This window comes from Malaclemys terrapin, chromosome 3 (assembly GCF_027887155.1).
Source record: "Malaclemys terrapin pileata isolate rMalTer1 chromosome 3, rMalTer1.hap1, whole genome shotgun sequence".
NCBI classification, from domain to species: Eukaryota; Metazoa; Chordata; order Testudines; family Emydidae; genus Malaclemys; species Malaclemys terrapin.
Window position 1 is genome coordinate 47729046 of NC_071507.1, and position 19764 is coordinate 47748809.

The window sequence follows — 19764 nt, forward strand, 5'->3', positions numbered from 1 at the left end:
GTAGGAAGGTTCTAGGCAGGAGAGGTCATAGACACAATACAAATAGAGCAGGGGTAGGCAACCTATGGCACGCGTGCCAAAGGCGGCACGCGAGCTGATTTTCAGTGGCACTCACACTGCCTGGGTCCTGGCCACCGGTCCAGGGAGCTCTGCATTTTAATTTAATTTTAAATCATATAATATCAGGGTTGGAAGGGACCTCAGGAGGTCATCTAGTCCAACCCCCTGCTGAAAGCAGGATCAGTGAAGAAATGAAGCTTCTTAAACATTTTAAAAACCTTATTTACTTTACATACAACAATAGTTTAGTTATATATTGTAGACTTATAGAAAGAGACCTTCTAAAAACGTTAAAATGTGTTACTTGCATGCAAAACCTTAAATTAGAGTGAATAAATGAAGACTCGGCACACCACTTCTGAAAGGTTGCCGTCCCCTGAAATAGAGTTTCTTTCTAAGTGCCACATACAAGGCAGATAGTTACAGAATACTATTGGGCCACAATAACTCACCAGCAAAACAGTTTCCAAACTCCTCCACCTGTTGAGGATCTGTCCCTCCTCAAAAAGATGTCCCTATTTCTGCTTAATCGGCTGTGGCAGGCAGGCACCTTTCTTTCCCAAACATACTCAAGAATCCACTGTGCTATTGCATGACATCATCTCTCAGGCATCAGTAGCTGGTCAAAACAGGCTGGGGGACATTTCAGTATTAACAGTACATAGTGGATGCACTGAACAGAAATATCAGAGGGGTAGCCGTGTTAGTCTGAATTTGTAAAAAGCAACAGAGGGTCCTGTGGCACCTTTGAGACTAACAGAAGTATTGGGAACATAAGCTACCCACGAAAGCTTATGCTCCCAATACTTCTGTTAATCTCAAAGGTGCCACAGGACCCTCTGTTGCTTTGAACAGAAATAGAGACTCCTATAAGGCAGAGAATGGAATGGTGACTAGATGTCACATATCTAACATATAAGGTAATGTATGTCTTCTGTTATAAATACATTTGTGTACAGAGCACCATAATCTATGCTTTACACATTCTTCCTCCAAGGCTAGACATAGGTGTGTTTAATCTTTACTGAATATTTTTGGTGAAGTCGAACTATTTTTAATACAGGAGCTCAGCTTCTGCTCTCAGATACACAAGTACAACCTCATTAAATCAATAGATATATACTGGTGTAGCTAAGAAATTGTCCCAGTAATTGCATTTAGAGTTTCATATTCTTTGTTTGAGGGGGAAGGATGATGTATAAAGTTGGGAAGGTAAAATTGATTTAGGCTGGCTTCTCTTATGCTAAGGTTACCTACTGCCTATGTTGCAGGAATTTTATGATTTGAGGGCTAAGCTATTTCAAATCACAATAACTTTGTGCTCCTTCTGGGTACTCTAGGCAAATTATACTGCATATTGATTTCCCCAAATGCCCTTTACTTTAATTAATACTATGATTTTATGGTCATCTGGTCACAAGATCACAAAATTCCTGTTAAAATGCAAACAAAATGCAATATTTTGATAAAGTTCAATAAATGTAGGTCAGTATAAATCTGTGAAATGATGCTGTTCTATGCAGCACCATTAAAATCTGTATATTGCTGAAATCATCATTTAAAGACCTTTCCAAAAGTGCCAGGAACAATATTCTATATGTATTTTTAACCTTTATACAGACAGCAGGAGCACGGTAATCCAAATCTGCATCTCATAGCCAACACCACTGCATGTTTCAGATTGAAACATCAGAATAATAGTAAGTTATGTTGGCATATGAACAGCTTTTATTTTAAAACCTAATGTGAAATAATCAATAATGTACAAGTCACCAGCTACCTCACAAATTTGTTAGGCACAATCTTATCTGAATCACGATGAAAAGTATCTCTGAGCACATCAACTCGTAAACATGGGCACATTTTGGATGTCATTAAACAGTCCCCACTACAGTGGTACCAAGCAAATGTACTTCTTTCCCAAATGATCATCAATGTTCCTTTGCTTATTCAGTCTTTTGCAGATCCTTTTGCACACAGCATCCACCAAAAGTGCACATATTTTTCTTGATATAGGAATTTCACAAAACAGATAACCAGTTTTTGAAAAATATTCCAAAAATTAATTAATATAAAACAATTTTTGCATCTGCAGAATTCCTATTTTCTGTCACCACAAAGCTTGATGAAAACACAGACGGTTATGCTCCAGCTTGACAGAGGTGCTTAATGACTTCTTTGTTTCAGTTTTCACCAAGAAGGTTGGTGGCGATTGGACATCTAACATAGTGAATGCCAGTGAAAATGAGGTGGGGTCAGAGTCTAAAATAGGGAAAGAACAAGTCAATAATTACTTAGACAAGTTAGATGTCTTCAATCACCAGGGCCTGATGAAATGCATCCTAGAATACTCAAGGAGCTGACTGAGGAGATATCTGAGCCATTAGCAATTATCTTTGAAAAGTCATGGAAAATGGGAGACATTCCAGAAGACTGGAAAAGGGCAAATTTAGTGCCCAGCTATAAAAAGGGAAATAAGGACGACACAGGGAATTACAGACCAGTCACCTTAATTTCTGTACTTAGAAAGATAATGGAGCAAATAGTTAAGAAATCAATTTGCAAACACCTAGAAGATAACGAGATGATAAGTAGCAGTCAGCATGGATTTGTCAAGAACAGATCATGTCAAACCAATCTGATAACTTTCTTTGACAGGGTAACAAGCTTTGTGAATAGGGGGAAGCAGTAGATGTGGTATATCTTGACTTTAGTAAGGCTTTTAATACTGTCTCGCATGACCGTCTCATAAAAAAAACTAGGGAAATACAACCTAGATGGAGCTATTATAAGGTGGGTGCATAACTAGTTGGAAAATTGTTCCCAGAGAGTAGTCATTAGTGGGTCACAGTCATGCTGGAAGGGCATAACGAGTGGGGCCTGGAAGTGATCAATGATTTAGATAATGGCATAGAGAGTACGCTTATAAAGTGTGTGGATGATACCAAGCTGGGAGGGGTTGCAAGTGGTTTGGAGGGTAGGATTAAAATTCAAAATGATCAGGACAAACTGGAGAAATGGTCTGAAATAAATAGGATGAAATTCAATAAGGACAACTGCAAAGTACTCCATTTAGGAAGGAACAATCAGTTGCACACATACAAAATGGGAAATGACTGCCTAGGAAGGAGTTCTGGGTGCCACATTTCAGGAAGGATGTGGACAAATTGGAGAGAGTCCAGAGAAGAGCAACAAAAATGATTAAAGATCTAGAAAACATGACCTATGAGGGAAGATTGAAAAAATTGGGTTTGTTTAGTCTGGAGAAGAGAAGACTGGGAGGGGACATGATAACAGTTTTCAAGTACATAAAAGGTTGTTACAAGGAGGAGGGAGAAAAATTGTTCTTCTTAATCTCTGAGGATAGGCCGAGAAGCAATGGGCTTAAATTGCAGCAAGGGAGGTTTAGGTTGGATATTAGGAAAAACTTCCTAACTGTCAGAGTGGTTAAGCATTGGAATTAATTGCCTAGGGAGATTTTGGAATCTCCATCATTGGGGATTTTTAAGAGCAGGTTAGACAAACACCTGTCAGGGATGGTCTAGATAATACTTAGTCTTGTCATGAGTGCAGGGGACTGGACTAGATGACTTCTCGAGATCCCTTCCAGTCCTATGATTTTCTGATTCTATTTGGCCATATTCAATTTCCTTTCCACACATGGAGCACCCACAGGAGTCAATGGAAGTTTTGACCTGAAGCGGAGGTTATAATACTGATCACTGTGAATGAAGAGGTTGGGGTTGAGGGGGTAACACATTATATGAAGTGTTTACATCCTTGATTGTGTGAGGCATTCACAGAGAAAGGATTACTTATTAGTACTTGTTGAATGAACTGTTTGTAAAGAAATATAGAGACAGTTGGGAGAAAGGGCCTGATTCAAAGTCCATCAAAGTCATTGGGAGTCTTTCAATTCACATCAGTGAGTTTTGGATTATTTTATTTTTTTGTATGCAAGCATATATGCATGTGGTTGTAGATCTCAGTGTTATTGGTAGATGTATGATATCTAAAGGTAATGTCTGTAGTACGTACTTTACATATATGCTGGTCTCATCACTCTCTTTACATACTGGCCAACTGTCCCATTGCACAGACCATAGTCTCGAGCCTAAATATTATACTGTGAATTATATAGAGTCATATTTAATGTCTTTTTCATTTAATTCCTTGGGTCTGATCTCACTACTATTGATATCGATGAGACTAAGATCAAGTCTTTAAAGTGTGGTAGAAAGAACATGTGGGGATTTCAGGGTGTAAATCATTTTTGAATAAATCTAAATTGGTATCATTTTGCTAAGCAATCTATATGTATAGTAATGTTTAGACTAGTACATACTTTACATTTTGTGATAACTTCAAGGACAGAGGCCTCAGAGGTAATTACTTTATTATAATATTGTTGACATATATAAAGTAATGTAAACATTATGCACACAATATTACTTAAATAGAAAATGATAGCAAAATATGTAGGCTGTTGAAAATATATTAAAATCTATTGAAAATTATATAGTTATTTAAAAGAACTTACATTCATGAGTGGTTTCGTGTAGAACATTAATGAAAAAATGTGTGGCTATTTGTAAGGAATTGTGATGATCTTAGGATAGTACTTTCTAATAAAATTATATATTGCCTTGAACTTCATTTCAGCAAATGAGCTAAACTTTTTTTGACCTGAACAAATTATTGTAATGAATAATTCATTCTAAATCATGTAGAATCTAACTGATGACATGGGACAAATATTTTACCCTTCGTTATCATTAAATCTGTAATAAAATGCATACATATATATGTATATATATATATACACACATATATTGATATCTTTCTTTGGGGATTTTCAGTTTTCTCTTGAACAATATAACTTCTTATTCGTTGTTGGGTAAAAGTGGATAAGAATAGGAAGAAGTTATGAGCATATACTTATAGGCAGTATACCAGCTATTACAATGGTACTCAGGCTGAATGGAAGAATCTAATGAAAAAGAATGAGATGCAGTATTAAATACGTATAATATAGAATATGTGCACAAATATTTAAATATAAAGTTGCCTAAAATAAAAAAGTAAACTTGATAACACATGCACTTTTATTTATTTTTTATTTATTGTTAATATAGAACAAAGAGTTTCCTTGTAAAAGTACTTATTTACCCACATATAACTGCTCTGAAGTCTGTACCTTAAGGACAAAGAAAGGTCGCCAATCTCTCCAACTCCTAGTTCTTTGTCAAAAATGGACACAGTTAATGAGGTTTGTTTGGTACAGCACAAATTCTCAGACACAGATAGAGATCCTTTCAATGGAAACAAATTTGTTTGGCTTTACCAGGTTACTTAGCGATTAATAATAGCCTTGAGATGCAGGTCAGAAAGGTCATTGTACCTGCTTGCCAACACAATCTAAAATGTGCAGCTAGTCCAGGTCTGCAGGCTGCGAGGCCCCAAAATGCTATGCATAAAGTAAAAGAGGCTATTTTCCAACTTCTTTTTTCATATTAATAAGCAATTTTCAAGAGAAGGGTGGCAAAATGGGGGCCATGCTACTCTAAGTAATTCATTTATTTTGCAATTTAATCTTATGTTGGAAAAAAATTACACTGCTGCAAAAGCATAGCGTGGTGATTTTTAAACGTCAGTATGTTTCATAAGTAACCTTGTATGAAATATTGTATTAGCAGCCTTTAACAGTAAACTGCAACAAAAAATATTTGCAGAGGTTGAAACAGACCTATACATCTTTCCCTACCTTTAATGTATTTCCTTTTCATTCTATTTTTGTCTTGCACATTTGAAGAAAAAAACATGCATGATTTACTTAACATTTTACTCATTTTATCAGGTGTTGTGGATTAATATTTTGGTAAAGAAAAGTTGAAAGACTGTAGCATGAATCAAATATAAAAACGATACAGTTTTAATATATATTTTCTTTAAGAATTTATTTTAACTGAGTTCATATATTTATAAGGCATTTATTACCATTTCACATGTTTTTTTGTAGATTAAATTAACATTATGATAATTATAATAGCTAGTATTAAAAAGCTGGAGCCCAATCCCGCAAACACTGACTAAGGTAACTTGACTTGCCTGTAGGATTACTCACATCAGTAAAGTTACATATTTTAAAGTTACATTCACATGCTTAAATATTTGCCTGATTTGATCCTTGTTCTCCAGGGGCCAAATCCTGCTCTCATTGAAGTCAATGGGAATGTTACCATTGACTTCAGTGGGAGAAGTATCAGATCCCAGATATCTTTTTGCTGTGTTATTTACTATCCAGACATATGAACTGTGCATTTGTCTTCACTTTTTATTTTATGTAACATATTCTGAAAAAAAGGCCAGAATGTACTCACCTAATCACTGAACAAAGCTGGTGTCTTTCACACATAGGTTAATTTGAACTAGCTGTTTCTCAAACTAACCTCTTTTAACTGGGTCAAACTAATTCAATACACATGCACTGTGAACTATAACACTGAATTATGCTTAGTATAGGATATTAATTTACTCTACAATTTTGCATAATTTGCGGCCAGACTGCTCCTCTTGCAGAAAATCCATGTGAAGAAGCCATTGATGAGAAAATCTCTGCAAATGTTACCTCAGATTGTTCTACTGGAAATATGGGCTTGCCGCTCCCCTGCAAAGCAGACAGTGAGATCAGCCTCTTGCTACCTGTGGATCTTCCAAGAACTACTGGAGGCACAGGAACATTTGCTCAGCAGACCTTGTGTCCCTCCACACTGGTTCTAGGAACCCCTGCCCCACAACCTGTTTTCCCGGCAGTGACTTTGCTGTGGACTCCTCATGACTGTGGCTGCTCTGTACTACCCTTGTCAGAAAGGCTCCACGCTGAGGAGGGAGATGTCCAAGAAAGTTAATATTGCATGTGTCTTTCCCAAGGACTTCACGTGTATTTAATGAGGGAAAGGTGTATGCCCCTGGACCCCGCTCACCTGCCTGCATCCCATGCCCCAACCCTTCTCCATGCACAGATCCTCAACCCTGCAGAGGGCTCAGTGATCCAGCAATGAGAGGGATATCAAATAGTCAAGCTTACCCTTCCTCCTTCTAACCCTTCTGCTCACACAAGGGCAGAAGGGGTAGAGGGTCTGTCACAGGGTCATGATCTATCACTCTGTCACAAGGTACTAGCTGAAATATAAATGATCAGTTTACAATGCTGATGTCCATTTGAAAGAAGTTATTACATTAAAATAAATTCTATTTATAGAAACTCAATGTAAAATGATTTTTGATAAAACAGTGCACAGAATATCTATTACTTCTGTTTTATCAAAATATTTAAATAATACTATCAAAATCTTCCTCAAAATAAAAACCAAAGAATATAAATGAATGAATTATGAATAAATACGGTATACTGTACAATACACATAGAATGTAGATTTAACCATCTTAATGGTACCAAATGTTAGTTACATCCATATAGAATCCATCTGCTATACTGCAGAATGTACCAAGTAGATTTTAACATTCCACTGATTTCCATTGATTGTTAATGGATGAAGGCAGCACGTTGAATGCCATGGAAAACCAGCTGTAAAAGAATTTAAAAAAAAAAGGTGTTAGCATCTTTTTTCACCTCTGGACTGTAAATAACAAAGAGTTGTTTTGATGCAGGAAAGAACTAGAGGAGTTTGCAGAGATGAAGGAGAAAGAAAAGGAGAAAAAAGACCTAGAAAGGAAAGAAAAGAAAAAGGATCACCAAGCCCGAAAGATGCATTACCTCCTCAGCACAGAGCAGGTTGGTATACCTGTCCCTGACAGCTCATGCAAACCACTTGGGCCCCCAGCCTGACAGAGATAAACTAGCAGGCTGAATGGGACATGACTTGTTGAAAAGATATCACAAAGACACTACTTTGAGTTCAATTTCATGCTTTTCTATAGGTGAGAGCAGGTACCATGACTATTCTGTGACAGCAGCTTCACAGAGGCAGTAACAGCACTGCTGGCAGAAAGAGTCCAAGTCAGCAGTTTGATCTACCACTGTGATAACACAACACGAAGGGCATAACCTCGCTTTAAAAACTCATTTTGACTGGCTTATTGTTGTGTGGTTGCACTTGTCAAGAACTAACAAGTTATTAAGCTGAGGAGAGGTTTCATTTTTTCTTTTTTAATTGAGCTAATGATTGGATTGATATTGTGCTCTTCTGCTGTGTTTTAAAATACATTGTAAATGTAGGGTTTCAGCTAAAGCTTTTCACAGAACTGCCTGGATCAGCACATTTACCTTGATTATTTTCACATAGGTATGCATCTGGAATTTTGAATATTTACTGATTAATTTGTTTGCACTGCTAAAAGTTCTAGACTTTTCAAGTCTTCCTATACAATGTGGTTGGAAGGAAGTCAAATTTGTTAGTAATTAATAGAGCTGATTTTATATGGTAAAACAGGATTTAAGAACAATTGTTCAAATTTTGAAGGGCTGTTCTATTTTGACTATATTTGTGTTCCTAGCTAGTCCCTATTTGTGAACATTTGTGCAAATTTATTTTTCTTTCCATGATTGTTTGGTGAATATTTGTTCTTCACATGAATACCTGTCTTTACATGTGAAATTTCAGGCATGAACAAAACATTTGTTATTCATTATTTCTTATTTGTTGTTTGCTACTCATTGTTAGTTATTTGTTACAATAAAAATTATCAGTCATCCGGTCAGGGAGCAGGAACAATACCATATGACTCAGTGGCAGCAAGTTTAGCCTTTTTCAGTGTTTTTGCATCATTTATGATCGACCCATAGTTTGAAACTTGTTTGCATTAATTGTATGTCAGTTTTGAAAAGTGAATACATTAGTAAAAATGAGTAACTTTAATTGCAAAATTACTAAAATTCAAGGTCTGTTCAGAAGCAATTTGCAAACAGAGGAAAGGCCTAAGTTAATAATTGAATATTATTCACCACAAATAATTTGGCCAGCTGTAGAAATAGTAGATTTTCCACATAGAATGTTCTTAAATTCTTTACATTTTCTTGGGCCATTATTTGGAAAAAATAACTTTTTTTATAATAATTCCAATATTAAGCAGATACATCAATCAAAAATATTAGAAATAAGGAAGCCTAACAAACCAAGTGTTAATGTGGATAAAATGTTCTAGACCTTTAGTATCTGAAAAATTAAACTATGGCATATTCACCATTCTTTTAGATGGCTAGTGAGATGAACTGAATGACTTGTGGTCTAAAATATAATGAACTCATTTTGTTCCTGATAGTGCCCCTTTAGAAAACTGCATTTTCCTTTACAAGTGGGGACTTTTACACCCCAAGATTCATCTATAAGGGATGGCAGGCAGCATTTGTACCTCAGTCTTCAAGTTAAGGTTTTCCTGGTGGAGGGCAGCAGTAAGCATAGTGGTCTTATGGATTTGGGTTTCTGATTTAGCAAAAACAAAGCTTGACAGACAAGGCTTTGCAGAACTAAAAACACTCTGGTTTTGCTCACTGCCAGGGTGACCCTGAAGCCACAAAATTTGCCACAAAAGTCACAGTTAGGTACTGAATTGTGATCCAGGAGCTGAGCTATCATTTTTTTATTTTATAAAAAAAATCCCCTCTATTAAGAAAAAATACCCTAATAAGAAAAAATAAGTTAAATTCTTGTACATTACTGGCACTCATTTAAATTGCTGTATCTGCATTTTACCTCTTCATGCAGCAAGATGGTTTGATATAATGAATGAGTTTAGCAAAAGTATTGAAATATGATTTTGGAGTTTTTTTCTTAGTTCCTTTCTATATTGATTTGCTTCTTTGTGACAGACAGTAAAATAATATAATGTTAAAGGTTATCAATATTAAATATCAGTATTTTCTGCTGTTGCTATTTCCATCACCTATTCCATAAATATTTTACCATAGCTGAATGAAAAATAAAATTTCAAGCAAAATACTGACATAACATTATTTTAGGATATTTTATAATTCAGGAAGTCCCAAATGTTGCTAAAAATTAGCCTATTTTTAGTCTACAGATGTTATCATAGATCTGAAGAAGTCAGTCTTCCACAGACTATTCAGAATTGAAGCTTTAGATGCTTGTGGGGCTAATGCTTGAGATATCATGTTGATGTCTTTTCCTTATGTTCTGCAGCACAAACATTAAAATTGACTGCCATTGTGACTGCAACTATTTGAATACTAGAGCGCCTCAGTGCTTACAAGTTCAACAGTTACCTTTTTACAAAGGCTACAAATTAATGTAGTATTTAATATAGTGTAACACGTTGTCTAACCTGTGTCATGCTTACAATAAATAAAACATGGATCAATAAACTCAGTGATAACTTTTAACAGAGTATATATATAAAAAAATTATACCCTATTATAGTACATTTTAAAATTACCATTTTACTATATTTGTTGGTAAATATTGAACTCAATTTATTCATAAGAATGTGCAATAATATAGCAATTCATTGTTGATGTTTCTACATATGCACTATATTTATACAAACATTTTAATACAGATACATGATTACTTCAGCTATACATCAGTGCTTGAATTAACAGACCTTATGAATTTATTAATTTATTAATTTAAAAATAAGAGTATCTCCTGGACATCCACATTTCAGAAAGAAATCTAAACATTTGAGCATATTTGCATAATCAATATTTACTAGCAGTAATAGCGTTAATTTGTTGTCACACACTTAATCAGCATTATTCCTTAAAAATTGTTTGTTATGCATCCCACTAACTTCAAAACAAATAAATTTTACAGCTTTAGAAAATAAACACATCTATTTTTTGTCTCTGTGTAGCTGGTGTTGTTCATGCACCACAAATACAGCCCAAACTTTGTAGCTATAAGAGGAGGTTTGAAAATAGAAAGTGATTTTTCATTTGAATAAAACTAAGTTAGTTGGAAAATAATGCCTGGAGAAATAAATTATGAACTCTAAAATTCTATGCTTATGAAATACTGAGCTTTTAATCAACTTGCTTTATGTATCAATAGCTTCAATAACTAGACAAGTAACAACTAACATATATGAGCTTCCTTTGTTTGAAGAAAATTTCTCCTACATGATTCCCATAATTATGAAGAAACCTGCTACAGACTCCATGCCCTTGTTATCAAGTAATAAATTATGTTGTCTGCTCCACCTACTGGTTGCTTTTTGCAAGAGATTCCACTGTGGAATATAGAAAGAAATATCTTGAAAAGGTGTCAACACTGTTATCTAAATTCTATTAGAAAAACTGAACTCCTCTCTTTTGGATTTTAATGAGCTTATATGTATTTATGCTCAACAATATTTTCCTTATCTGCTTTTAAATGAACAATATAAGTACTGTGTTTTATGATGAACGAGATACCTTAAAAATGCAAGGAGCTAAAAATTGCATGACAGGTTTAGCAAAAATTCTGCTTTTGTTCAGACTATTTCTTTGAATACAAATGTTGGGAGCACATTATAGAGTAAAAAAAGTCCCACAGGTCTATTTTATATTTTTATTTTATTATTTCTCTTTTTACATTTATAAATCAAATCATGAACAGTTTCTTAAGCTAAGTTTGCTATCAGTCCATAATTGCAGTGTTCAAATTGTTACTATTGTGTTAATGGATCCCTTTTAAATATAATTAATATTTTAAAAATAAGATTTTTTAATTTAATGTTTCTATTATGAATATATACAATACATCTGCTTTTCTCTCTTTGTATTAGTGAACTCAGACATAAGTGTGCAGGTTTTACCTGGTCTCCTCTAAGTACATATTAGCAAGTAAATGTGGCAAATGGATTAAGAGGCCAATTTTCCAAAGCGCTGAGAAACTGTAGCTGCCTTTGAAATCAATGGAAGGTGAAGGAACTCAGCACCTTAAAGGAATTGTCCAGTACTTCACAGGATTGGGTTTGAAAAGGCCATGCTTGATGGGACAAGGGACTGCATGTCTCAGTCACTGCATGATTCTAACAGCTCATATTCCCAGATGCACTTGGGCACACAACACAATAGCAGTGAAAGTCAGACTTTTCTTGTAGGTGTATGATAGACAAAATCCAGGGCTCTAGCAGCTTTGGAGACACTCTGTATGTCAAAGGCTGAAGTAACCTCTATTATTATAGTTGTCTGTGTCATTGGAAGAAGGAATAGCGAATCAGTGGAACAGTATTGACTCACCCCTGACCCGCTTTTCCTCCACACTACTATGCAAGGTGATGGGAAATGTGTATTTTTTTCCCCATTCTCCTTCTGCTCCTAAACAGTGGAACTGATTTTGCTCAATTTTTCACTACCAATTCATCTTTGGATAGAGACCAAGTATGGAAAATTGCAGCCCAAATGATGAAAGTTTTCCTTCATGGCATTACTTCCACAAAGGCATAATGTGGGAGTTGTAAGTCTGGCAACACAGCCACAGGACCTCTTTGAGCATTACTGGCCATCTGGGGTGCCCCAAGCTCATAATCTCACACTGAAGGACTCAGATCCATCTTTGGTTCCAAGCCCAGTCCGTTCTCCTCTGGGATCCACCAAGCTGGGATCGGCTAGACTGATATTGTCAATAATTCCATGGGATCCTCTATTTATCCAAGAGCAGAAACACATGCAAACATGTGAGACCCTCTGTTCTTAGAAAAGTTGGCTCATTCAGTTCTGCTGGTGTTCTTCCTAGTGCTCCTGATTCAGGTACAGGATCTTCTGTTTGGCCATTTCTCTGCCTGGCTGGAAAACTTACCAAGGCAGTTTCATTCTCTGGGTATTGTGCCCTTTTGATTTTTTGTCCCTGTAGTCCTCCACCTCCTTCTTCTGTAACATCCTCAGTAAGAGGGGGGCTTGTAAGAGACCTGTGTCTTCATTGCTGACAAGCCCTAGGTTTGCACCTCCTATAAAGATCAAGAAGACTGATTCTCCTAGTTCTGCAGTTTTACAGGATGTGACATCCATCACTTTGTCAGAGGAGGATACAGTTGAGAAGTCCTCTGAAATGCCCTATTGTTCCCCATCTGCTGAGGAGGCTGTGCTAACTGCCTCTTCCTCTCCTGTCAGTGAAACTTAGGATTCCAAGGCTCCGTTTGTAGGGTATCAGTTTCTCTTGACATTCCTTTGGAAGTTCCAAAGCAGAGAATCCTCAGAAGCTCCTTGATAACAGAGCTTCAAGAGAAGAACAAGGTAGGTTTCCCTATTAAAGACTGCTTGTTAGAGTCTGCAAAGGAAGTGTAGAATCATTCTGCTTCAACTGTCTCTGCCTCAGGGAAGCTCAACTCCGACTATTAAATACTGAGAGAATAATTGGAATTATTTTTTCTACCTTTTACCTTGGCATTTTAATGATCTCAGCAGTGGTTGAAAAGTCTAATTTGGGAAAGGTGTCTTCCTTTCTTGGGAAAAAGGAATGTAAACACTTTGAGCTTTTTGGAAGGAAGGCCCACTTCTTGGCAGCCTTGACTTTATGTGCTTCTAATTACTAAGTGGTGAGGCAAGGTATAATATTTTTTTATGGTCCAAGATGTCTTCAGCACTTTCCTGAGGACAGAAACAGAAATTTTTGGAGCTCTTTTAAGAAGGTCAAGAAGTGTCAAAGAATACTGTTAAGGCTTTTTTTTTTTTTTTTTTTAAATCTCCGATATAGCTTCTAAATCTCTAGCTACAGCTTCTCACTTATAGGAACACTCCTACCGTCAGAATTCAGATTGTTCTGCTGAAATGCAACACCAAGGTCACTGTCATGCAGTTTGAAGGTTCTGACCTGATCAACTTAAAAACTGGTGAGCCTCTGTTATTCAGGAGATCAGTTTAGGTGATTACATGGTCCCTTCTTATCTTAAAATCTATAAAAATCTATGAGGTTTTGTTGGGAAACCACCAATAACAAAACAAAGTTGCTACTTTTTGGACTGGCAGTAGTCCCTATGATTTTCAACCAGTGTTTAGCTGTGATGCAGTCCAGCTACTGTGTCAGGGACTTACTATGCTTAAGCAACTGGCTCTCAAGAGGCCAGTCTTATATCAGGGTCATTCATGCCCTGGAGGAGATTTTCATAGCTTGAGAGTAAACACTGACAAATCTATACTGACCAAGGTCCTTATGTTCATAGTAACTACTCTGGGCTTGAAGAGGTTTTGTGTCTGCCTTCCTTAAGACAGATTCTTTAGTCCATGAACTTAGCCAGGCCCATACTGGAAGGCCTGGTAAGATTCTATGTTTGGATATAAGGCCTAATTTCCAGCTATACCTTTGTCAATTCACTTTCAAGGCTATGGATGCACTGCTTGCAAGGTTGGTTGAGTCTGCTATACAGACCTATAACTCACTTTCTGAATAAGGTAAAGGTGTAGCTCTTCTGCTGCAAGTTGAGGGTTCCATAGACTTTTATATCAGTGTTGTCTTTTTTTCTTTATTATTGTTATTGTAGATTGTATATCATAATTGAGCCACTGATTTGCAGCATTCAGTGACTCACTCACATATATTATTATCTACTGATTTATCATGTTTGTCAATTCATGCAGAAAAAAAAAGAATACCTTCAGGTCTCTTTTCAGTTCTGCTTTGTCTGAAAGAGTGTTGAAGATTAATTTACCACAAGTCAAATAACAACTGAGTACATTGTTTATTTTTTCAATTGCATTTGTTCCTATAAGCAGAGACCATAACAAAAAGGAATGGTACTGAGGGACTGATTATCCTCTCATTTACACGAGTGTAAATCAGAAGCTAAGTCCACTGAAGTCAGTGAAGTTACATCAGGATAAAACTGTATCAATAATTTCCTTACCAAAGCCTAATAATGAATATTCAGAAGGCACACCTGATTAATCTAGTGCTGTCCTGTAAGCACTTGAAAAACAATTGGTCTGAAGTGACACCGTTTGACACCCACTCTGTCTTTGGACACCTGGCAGTTTTATTCTTATAAAGGTGAGGACTCAGTAGATAAAGCACTGGCCTCTGATCTTTGGATCCATCGTTTAAGAGGCAAGGCTGCAGGTTTGGTCATTTGATCTTAGTCCCAAATGAACAGTCCACATCACAAAATGATCATACATAATTTGTTACTATTGGCAGTCTATGTTCAGGAAAGGCCAAGAACTGAGCTTGAAGAATGAATTAGCTCTTACCTTTTACATTTTATTTCCTCCCTCTTTACCATTATACCTATTATTATCCTATCTCCAAAACATTCCTGGGCTGAAATTATCATTCACCCTAGGTACTCATGTTTCCTGGAGATAAAAAAATGTAACCACTTTAGTTCAAAAGTAGAGGCACCCCCAATCACCTATCTGTGGGTGTTTTATACACACTCCTCACCTATGTGTCACCAAGTCAGATGTCTCGCATGACTTTCCAAAGCTTGTACCATTACAAATTCCATTTAAATTAAAAAGGGAGTGTGAGCTTTCCTAGCTCTCCAACAGACTTTCAGTTACATTTTAATAGTATTAGTAAGTAATGTACTTTTCTCTTTTCTTTATAGTTCTATATTCTGTTTTCATAAATGATTATTTTCAAAGGATTCTCAGTCAACATTAAGTTTGTCTTGCAGTACTTGCCAAATATATGTTTGATCAGCAAGTCTCATTGGTCTTGCTGTGCCACATCAAAGTTATCTTTGGCATATACATTCATTTGCATACGGTGGTCTAGACCAAGGGTCGGCAACCTACGGCACGCGAGCCGATTTTGAATGACACGCGGCTGCGTGCCACGGTTCCGACCCCCAGCCGCACTCAGCTCCCCCGCCCACCATTCTTCCCTGCTGGGACAGGAGGCAGAAGCTTCGTCCTGCAGCAGCCAAGCTCCCCCGCTTCTTCCCCCAGCCGTGGTGCAGCCTGCTTTCTTGCCCCTCCTCCTCTCCTTCCCTGCGCCGGCCCTTGCAAAGGGAGGGGGGAGGAGTGGCAGCGTGGTCGCTGCTCCACAAAAGCCCCGCGGCCCCGCTGTCCCGGACGGAGCTCCAGCCGGCGCACGGCAGCCCCGCGGCTCCTTGTTAAAGCCAGCCCTGGGTAAAGGAGGCAGAGAAGAGGTAGGGACGGGGCCTTGGGGAAGGGGGTGGAACAGGACATATCCCTTCCAGCACCCTGCCATGAGCCGCTCAGGGCAGAGGGCAGGGGGCTGGGAGCACCCCCATGAGCCGAGCACCCCAGCCCTCTGCCCTGAATCCCCCCCACACCCAGCCTTCTGCCCTGCACCTCCACACACACCCCAGCCCTCTGCCCTGACCCACCCCACCCCCAGCCTTCTGCCCTGACCTCTGAAGCCCCCAACACCGCCAGCCTTCTGCCCTGCACCCCCCACACCCACAGCCTTCTGCCCTGACCTCTGAAGCCCCCCATACCCCCAGCCTTCTGCCCTGCATCTCCACACACACCCAGCCCTCTGCCCTGACTTCTGAAGCCCCCCACACCCGCTCTTCTGGGGGTGTGGGGGGCTTCAGAGGTCAGGCCCCACTCAGCCCGCTGCTGGCCTAGGTGAACAGAATGCCAGGCTGGCAGCGAGCTGAGCAGGCTGGTGGCATAAGATCAGCATTTTAATTTAATTTTAAATGAAGCTGCTTAAATATTTTGAAAACCTTGTTTACTTTACATACAACAATAGTTTAGTTATATAATATATAGACTTATAGAGAGAGACCTTCTAAAAAAACGTTAAAATGTATTACCGGCACACGAAACCTTAAGTTAAAGTAAATAAATGAAGACTCGGCACACCGCTTCTGAAAGGTTGCCTACCCCTGGTCTAGACTATGCCAGCCTCTGCACAGGGCTGCAAGATACAAGGGTCACAAGATCTTGTTCACCCACCCTTTGTGCCCCATGGGCGGGGTGGCAGGCATAATTACAGTCTTTGTGCTCTCCTAAGAAAGACTGTTCTTTGCTAGTGCTGCTGCCTGTGCCAATTAACCCAAAGGGAGTGGGATGAGGTGGGAATGGCCCAGCTGCTGTGCTCATGGTGTACTCTCTAAAAATATAATGCAGTAACAGGGATCCCTGTGACCTCTGGGAGACATTGTTCCTGGACAAGAAACAATAGCTCCTGGAGCTCCTGCTAAGCACATAATTGCTAGGCACTTCACTGCTACTAGGCATACAAAGCAGGGCCATGCGTTCAAAGAATAGTTGAGACCTGTATTTTTTTAAAATCACACTTTAAAAATTCCTGCTACCTAAAGGTCCTTTTTCTGCATCAAAATTGTATAATCTGTGGTTTGTTTTCTCCAGGCAATGCACCAGTTGCTCCAGTCCTGTGGGTAGCATTAGTGGCAGAGTTTAAGCAATAGGCTGAGTGACCTATGAAATGTGTACATAGCAAAGATATGTGAAAAAGTTCTCTTCTGTGTATTACTGTCATTTGTGCCAGCAAGAGGCTGGGATTATTCCACTGGTGGGTAATTGAACAGAGGGAAAAAACAACGAGGAGTCCTTGTGGCACCATAGAGACTAACAAATTTATTTGGGCATAAGCTTTTGTGGGCCATAACCCACTTAATCATGCATCTGATGAAGTGGGTTATAGCCCACGAAAGCTTATGCCCAAATAAACTGGTTAGTCTCTAAGGTGCCACAAGGACTCCTCGTTGTTTTTGCTGATACAGATTAACACGGCTACCCCTCTGAAACCTGAACAGAGGGAGTTATAAGTTGAATGTCGACTTTCAGCTTGGTGCTGTGCAAACACAGAAGACAGAGTCCATGCCCCAAGGAATTTACAATCTAGAACAGTTATAGAGTAAATTGTTCAGATACAGAGCATTACATTTATCCCTGGTGCAAGGCGACTGAAGTCAATCTAATTATTATAGGGTTAAATTTGGCCAATATACATTAGTGCATTTGGTGCTAATATGAGCTTGAGGTGATGCAGGAATCTTGCAGAGGTAATTTTTGAAAATATACTATGAGAATAAGTATATTGTAAGGAGGAGAGAAAGGTCATTTGGTGTACAAGAAAAGGGAGACTACAGATGGGATGGAAGAAGGCATGAAGATGAAGTACCATACATTTCTCAACAGCAACCCTTCTGGTTGATTAAGAAGTGGCATTGATGGTATCCCAGCTTTAATGAAACTTCAACATGAGTGATGTATACACTGATTCTTTGGTTTCCCAGCTCTTGGGCAGGCAAATACAGTTAAGGTAATGTTCCCTCAGTTAACTTACACAGAGTTTGCTCCCTATTAGATTCTGTCACTTGGAATCTGGTAAATACTGCTAAATTGACAGGTATTACCTGTCCAAGAATGAGCATGATCAGTGCTGCTCTGACCCTTAATAACGTCTCTCCTCTACTTTTCTCCCCATCATGTTTTCTCCCTCTTCTCTAGTTCCTCTTTTTCTCCCATATGCCTATTTTAATTGCCACTGAAGCCTGGAGCCATCCCTCAACATTTTCCTCTTTGTTGCGGCTTTGCCCTTTTCCTGCTTCTTTTCTATTCCTTCCTTTGTCACACAGCTCCATCCTCTCTTCTTTCTTCTCTTCCACACAGCACTATGTTCATTCATGAAAATCTTAGCTCACTGTTTACTGGTCCCATTGAAACCAGTGCGGTAACTCAGCTATTCACAGTATCCCCGTGCAGTTTATTTGCATTGTGAAATCGTGCTGGCTTAACTAAAATGAATTATCAAATGAACCAGTCAGAATGTGTTATTGCAGGGAAGAGAGCGTCACATGCAGACACAAAGAAACAGACAGACATAAAGAGACACTGAAGGTTAGTGGAACACTAGTTTACTTAATCACATGTACATGTTCTTGGGGAAATAAAAATATTTCTCTGTTTAGCAGCGGTTTCTTATGTTGTCACAAAATCCCATGTAATTGTCGAGATCTGTCCTATAAAGAAGAGTTTCTATCCACTCTCACCTGAATAACCTATAGCACTTACCATATTCTAACAGGATATCATTGGTTAATTAGAGGGATTTTTTTTCCAATCTTTTGGAAGAAATGGTGTGACCAAGCCATAGGCTAATTGCCTTTTATGACAGGTTGTTTTTGTCTTTATGGGAGGGATGATGTTAGTAAATAGTAAATGGAATTATAATTTGCAATTTACAAATGCAGAAACTGAAGCACAGGAGATTGTGGTGGGACAGGTTCTCACCCCAGTCAAGAAGGGGTTAAAGAGCTCCTCTTGGCACAATCAGCCCCGGCTCGGCCCACCTGTGATGCCTGTCAAACCTGGAGGAGGGAAAAAACTCCCAAAAACTTATGGCTAGATGACCACTCTCTGCATTCTAAACTAGCAAACAGTGACACCTACAGTCAGAGAAGGATGTCTGTGACAAGAGAGGTGCTCAGTCTCACCCATTGGGGTGCCCTAGAGGTGCAACCTATGACAAGGAGTAAGAACAAAATTTTCAGAAATAAGTGACTTGTTTTTCAAAAATACAGGGAACCAACAACACCTGGTCAACAGGAGCTGTTGGGTGTTTGGCATTTTTGAAAATCAGGCCATTATTTAGGCACCTAAATATGAATTTAGACACTTTTAAAAAATAATCTTCCCCTAAGGTCAAATAGGAAGTCCATGAGAGAACCTGGAATGTTCTCCTGATTCCCAGCTCTGTTTCTTCACTGTGGGAACATTGTTTTATACACCACCACTCACACATCCAAGTTCTCATCCCTGATCTAGTTGTCAAGATGCTGCATTAGAATTAGAATAAACAGAAT

General features: G+C 38.3%; 1 protein-coding gene across 2 annotated transcripts in view; it reads left to right on the forward strand.

Annotated features, from left to right (window-relative positions):
• The window catches only part of SPATA17 (spermatogenesis associated 17), a 177785-nt gene that overhangs the window by 69604 nt on the left and 88417 nt on the right, over positions 1 to 19764 (forward strand). For both annotated transcript variants that reach the window (XM_054023967.1, XM_054023969.1), the window contains exon 6: positions 7732 to 7855. In XM_054023967.1, coding sequence (XP_053879942.1) covers positions 7732 to 7855 — 124 coding nt within the window. The remainder of the gene's footprint in view (positions 1 to 7731; positions 7856 to 19764) is intronic.